Source organism: Rhea americana, unplaced genomic scaffold, assembly GCF_003343005.1.
Source record: "Rhea americana isolate MKP2758 unplaced genomic scaffold, rheAme1 scaffold_405, whole genome shotgun sequence".
Classification (NCBI taxonomy): domain Eukaryota; kingdom Metazoa; phylum Chordata; class Aves; order Rheiformes; family Rheidae; genus Rhea; species Rhea americana.
This window is the reverse complement of record NW_028186541.1, coordinates 268971-275091: the sequence shown is the minus strand read 5'-3', so window position 1 is coordinate 275091 and position 6121 is coordinate 268971. Positions and strand designations below refer to the sequence as shown.

At 34.5% G+C, this 6121-nt stretch overlaps 1 protein-coding gene across 1 annotated transcript in view; it reads left to right on the top strand.

The window, feature by feature from the left end:
- HECTD4 (HECT domain E3 ubiquitin protein ligase 4) overlaps positions 1 to 6121 on the top strand; it is a 75500-nt gene that overhangs the window by 23727 nt on the left and 45652 nt on the right. Inside the window, exons 12-17 of the mRNA XM_085314483.1 lie at positions 273 to 418; positions 1339 to 1409; positions 2077 to 2182; positions 2919 to 3039; positions 4036 to 4164; positions 5350 to 5474. Coding sequence (XP_085170609.1) covers positions 273 to 418; positions 1339 to 1409; positions 2077 to 2182; positions 2919 to 3039; positions 4036 to 4164; positions 5350 to 5474 — 698 coding nt within the window. The remainder of the gene's footprint in view (positions 1 to 272; positions 419 to 1338; positions 1410 to 2076; positions 2183 to 2918; positions 3040 to 4035; positions 4165 to 5349; positions 5475 to 6121) is intronic.

The window sequence follows — 6121 nt, the reverse complement described above, 5'->3', positions numbered from 1 at the left end:
GAGAGGTTATGTTTTCTTTTTTTTTTCTTTTTTTTTTTTCCTCCCTGTTAAGGGGCTAGAAGAAGAATGGCTTGTCTTGTTGCTAAGGGTACTAGCTCAAAATTTTGGAAGGCTAAATGCAATTTCTGACTCTGAGATTTCCAGTCATCTAAGCAAATAGCTTGAGAAACTGGCAAGAAAAAATGAGTTGACTTAAACTACTGTTGTTCATATTCATATCACTGTGTTAGGTGTTTTAAATATTGTTGGTGCTTTTTAAATTATTTTTGTAGGTGGTTTTTAAGTTTTTCTTCAGCCCGCAAACGGAAAGAAATAGAGATATTGTTAGAAGGTCTGGCCTATTACTTTGGCAGTTACTGATGGCACCAAGGGACCAGATTTGTGCTGAAATTCAGAAGGAAGTCTGTCTAGCAATTAGGTAAATATCTGTTGTGTCTAATTTAGAAAGAATGTAAGATCTGAATTACTGGAAAAGATCATTAAACCTGGGTTACTGTAGAAGTTAAGCTTAATATTACAAGAGAAAAGCATTCAAATTGTATTCAGCAATTACATTTTAAATTAATATGATCAAATTTAGATCATTTTAGTATAAAATTATTCTGATCTGTCCTTGTGGAAGAAGGGAAGTGCAGAGTGTTCACTTCTCATGACAGTGAAATAACAGGTAGTGATTAAAAGTGTAGTAAGGACAAAGTTCAATGCAAGCGAAAGCAGAAATGTCTCCACAAGGGATATTTATGCATAGCTGTGGTGTTCTAAAAGTGCTAGCTGTAGAATCTTCTGCTTAGTTTAAATGAAGACATTTATAAGGAGCCGTTCATTAGTAAAACTGTAGCAAGAGTGGCTCCTTTGTTATTGGATCTTACATTTCCCATTGCAGTCTCTTATGGATATTTGAGCCACAGCTTTTTTCTCTCCATCACCACATTTCTTCTGTTTGATTTGTTTTTTAAGCCATCATTTTTTCCTCCTTTCTTTAAATGTCTATCTGTTTCCTGTATACATGACAGCACAATCATTTTACAAGTAATTATAGTGGGGTTTCACAGAGGGAAGCAAATAGCTCTTGGAGAAGTCTTCAGTGGAAACAAAAAAACAACATAGTTGATTACAAGAGTTTGTTGAAGAAAGCTGCTGCTTATTTTATGACGCTGATCTGTATATTAAGATATGGCAGGTGTCTTTTCTAAGTTGGAGGAAGCTATTATATAGCAATTCAAAGCACTATCTGTGAGACAGTAAGTGAGATTCTGTGACACTATTTTTCATATGTCCCCTGAAGTTATTCCATTTATTTTTAAAGATGTTAAATAATGCTTTTGTTTTTTTCTTTAGCTCTGGTTTAAATATCCTGTATCCTGGAGAAGTAGAAATCAATAATTTATTGAAATTGGTCCTGACTGAAGGTGAGAATTTCTTACTGACATCTAAGAGTCTGCCCTTCTAACGGAAAACAAAATGTGAAAATGCTTCTTAACTTCTGCAAAGAAAACAGTACAGAATATTTGTCTTAAACCCAGCCTTTTCTAGGAGATTAGAGTACTTCCAGTTCTGAAGCAACCTTCTAAATGGCTGCAGGGACAAGTGTATGTTAGGGGTAGAAAGGGGAAATCTGTCTCAAAATCATCATAATTGTTTAAGATCAGAAAGGATCAAGAGTCTGAGTATTTATATGTCTTTTCCAGCTTATATTACAGAGCACCTACTTAACAATTAGCATTATCTACAGCAGCCTCTGATAATTACACAGTAACCAGTAGTAATTTTAGTCCTCAGAGAAAGAGTAATAATCTACTTATATTCACCATGAAATGGGAACATGAATACAGGAGCAGCTGATGCACAGTAATTTGTTACTTTATAGTAACTTGCTCATGTGTCAAAGTCCTTGGAATTTAAAACAGTGCTACATGCACAATAAGTCTTAATAGCCTATAATATGAACAAGGAATCAGGCTACACTCTAAATATAGTTATTTCTGATCAGTAACATATATTCAGCAAGATATCTGAGGAAATAAAAACAAATCTTGTAAAATGCTGCTTTGCAAAAGTTTTTGCATTCCATTTTAGGAGAGAGAAATAGTGGTCTCTCTCAACTTCGTGACGTTATCCTGACTAATTTAGCTGAACAGCTTCAGAACAACAGATTTGGAAGTGAAGATGATGATCATTATAGGTAAAATGAAGCAATTTTTTAAAAAACTTTTATAATGTTTTATGTTTCTGTTATTTACTTTCGATAAGCTTGGATAAAATTCTTCTTATATTGCTGATACTCTTAATTCCAGTGACACATAAAAAAAAGTATGTGTGTATATATATATATATATACACATACACACACACATATATATATATACACACACATATATATATATACAAAACACTCAATACTATCTTTGTGAGCATTGTATATAGGATTTCATGAGGGCAAAGAGAAGAGTTCATGTTGATGTGAGGTATTAGGAGAAACTTTGGACACTTGTGTACTTAAATTTAGATTTGAGTACCCTGATGTTCACCGTGCATATGGTAAATGCAGGTGATAATTTATTGTGTAACACTGACGTAGCACTCAGCATCACTGTGTTAAGTTAATTTTTAGCAGTAAAATTGACAGTCTCAGGTACCTGTTCAAGTTGGAGGGTTTTGTTTTGTTTTTTTTTTAGGAGTCATTACACATCATATAGACTTATATAAGCAGCGCAGGAAATCATTGGTAGACTGTTGCATTGGATATCTATTTTGTTAAACATTTCAGGCTTGGTTTTCTCTGTGTCTGAAGTGGGGTGGGCATTTGGTGGGCTTCACATAATTTGTAATACAATTTGCACTTGCATGGTATTTTGAGCTAAACAAAATGCACGGTAGTTAGTTTGTTAACATTTCCCATCTTTCCTGCATTTTTAAAGACTAAATGATGAGCTATTGCACTACATTCTCAAGATTGTTGTCCGAGAATCTTGTGTCTTAATCACCAAGTGCCAAACTGTATCTAAAGATGACTTTCAAAGGCTTCTTTCAACTGTGCCTGTAAGTAGAATGTATTTTGTTAAAAGTGAATTTGCTTTTGACTTCTTTGCCTCCTCCTTAAATCCGACTATCTTTTCAAGTATATAGAAGCATAGTTGTTATAGTCACGTCTCTTAACAAATATAGGAAAGGAATGTCTCGTTTATGCTATACGTAGAACAAAGAAACAATTTCTTGCTGCAAAATAAATGAGGCAGTAAATGCTAAAACAGATTTTTATATGCATTTATTTTTATATTCCTCTGGTAGCTATTTCAGTTTGAAAGTATGCTTTTGTATCTCAACTCTCAAAGCTTCATGGCAACTTTTAAAAAAAAGAAACGTTTTACAATTGTGTAATGATTCATACAAACAGGATTATCATCGTTTACAGGCAGAAGTGAATGAACATTGATATTTTTAATGGAAAAGTATGTATACATGTTCTCAGCAGGATCAATTTCTTGATCTGGCTGATTGCAAAGGCATGTGAACTTGTATGAAAACACAGGGCAGAGGGCAGGGAACTCATGGCCAGTGTAGCAAGAAGATGGGAGAAGAGTAGCAGCATGGAACTATCATCTTCAGCAACATGAATTAAATTTAGCTTCAGCTGACATGGAACCTTTATATGTGTGCTCTGTGGTGACATCATCTTTGAAAGATAAAGATTAAATGATTTAAATAATATTACAGTGCCCTGCAAAGCATGTACATACAAACATTTAGTGCATAATTATGATGACTGCATACTTAAATAAAATGTTAATGCTTATATATTTTACATGTTTGTTCACAAAATTCAGTATTTTGCGACTGGTTTCTTCTTTCATTTGAATTAACAAGCCTCCTGTAAGTCAGCAAAAATTTATTGTCAAGGCGAACAGTTAATGTTTTTTAACTTGTCCTTTCCCCCCTAATTTATTCCTCTCTTATATTTTTGAAGTACAAGGATTGGCTGAATCAAGGCTGATTAAAAGGTTTAGATAATATAAAATGTACTTATTTATATTAAAGGCTGCATCTTCGTGCTTGCGGTATCTGATGGCTGTACAGAACCACCTACTCAGTAACACTATTTTGATTAAACCTGATGAAAATGATGACAGTGACAGCTCCTTGCAGGGAGAGACATTGAAGGTACAGGTAAACACCAAGTTTTATTCCAGTATGGCTCTCTGCAGTCAGTGTTCTTCTGACATCTCTCTTTCTGCAGTATGTTCCACTTCTGCTGTATTGTCAATTCTTTTCCTCTTGGTTTAGTTAAATTACAGTAGACATTATTTTCCTGCTCTTCAGCTAGAGTCTGTGGTTGTTCTGGGCTCCATATTCCAATTTGAGTTCTATATTGTGAGTGAGAGCAAATGTTTACTTTCCCAAATCTATGTAATGAGGTATTTTTCAGAAAATTTACATGTCAGGAATTAATTATGCACATATTTCCCCTCCCTTCCTCTCCTTATCATTTAGACAGACATTGAAACATTTGTTTTTCAGATTTAGATAGAAAATGATTTTGTTTTATTTGCCTTACTTGGCTTCAGATTGTTGCAGTTCTAACTATAAAGCTTATGCAGCGCCATCTTCCTCCTGTTGTGTGAAATAGTGTGAAATTATCACTTTTTTTTTTATGTTTGTGGCGAGGGAACTGTGAGAGGACAAGGTTTGAGGACAGTGGTAGTTTTGTTGGTATAAGGCTTATTAAACTGTTGTTGTGCTTCATATTGTTGCTGGAATAGTACTGAATAAGCTCATATAAGCCAAGTTTATCCTAGCGTGCAGGCTGTTTTGTAATAGTTTTTGAAATGGTTCTTCTATAATACTACTAACTTCTCAACTTCTGGTGTTTGCTAGGCTGTTTTTAGAGATTTTGTGTGCTTGTAATCTGATGCAGTTACAGTTACTTGTTCAGACTTGCTGAGTAAATGCTAAATGTTTTAGTACTTTCCTTGTCTCCCTGTTCATCCATGTTTTCATTGTTCAGTTTCTCTCTTTACAGTGATCCTCATACCTGCTAGGATATTGTCACCAATGCTGTACCTTGGTGGTCTAACAGCTGCTCTCCTGTGCTGGACTGGGGATCCCTTCCCTCTAGAAACTGGATGTGCATCCTGTAATATGCACCTAGTTTCTCCCAGCACTTTGGGGCTTAGCATTAATCAAATTTAAGTCTTGGATGAATCTACCGCTGCAGGCCTGCCAGGTCACATTATCATTATTTTAGTTTGGAAATCCCATCCTTTCATTCAGTTATCTTTTATTTATTTATTTTTTTTTATTCTTATTTTGTTCTTTAGGAATTTAAGTATCTCATAACCTTTTTGCACTTAGGAACTAAAGACCAGCATTTTGTCACTTGCTACACAAATTTTGACGGGATGTGATGAAGTCTTAGAAATGCTGCAACAAGTCACTACAGCACTAATAAACAGTGACATTTCTGACAGAGAGCAAAGGTAAGACAAATATGAACATGCCTACTTCAAAATAGTGAAAAGTGTTGCTTTTTGTGGCTTGTGTAAGCAGAAGTTAGCGTTAAATATTTTTTTATTTGTAGCTTCATATGCAAGCTTTGAATGTGTAGGACCTGTTTCTTACTATAGCATTTGTTTAGCACTGATCTCTTGAAGATTCTAGAATCAGACTTTCCATTTCAGTACTACTAGCTTGATGATCTACAGATTAATATAAACTCCTCCAATTTAAGTTTTTGGTCAGTTCCAGTGGTACTTATAAGCAGAGTAACTGAAAACAAAAGGTAATTCGTCAGCTAAGAATATTATAATAAGATAGAGCTTTTTTAACTCCTGAATACTACATCCCTATTAACTGTACTGGATATTTTATCCAATGCAAGTCTTGGATGATGCTATAACATCCTGCACATCTCATGAAATAGTAACCCCTGGCCCTTCTCCTCTCCGTTCCCCCTTGCCCCAAAAATATATGTTGAGATTGGAATGTAAACAAAAGTTGTGAACTTTTTCGCTAATTAAACAAAAATGCTGATGTTTTTATCCGTGTTTCAGTTTCTATGTCTTTTTGTGCTTGCATGATTAATTTTGTATGTTCACAGTTTAAAACTCCTTTCGAGATTTTTTTT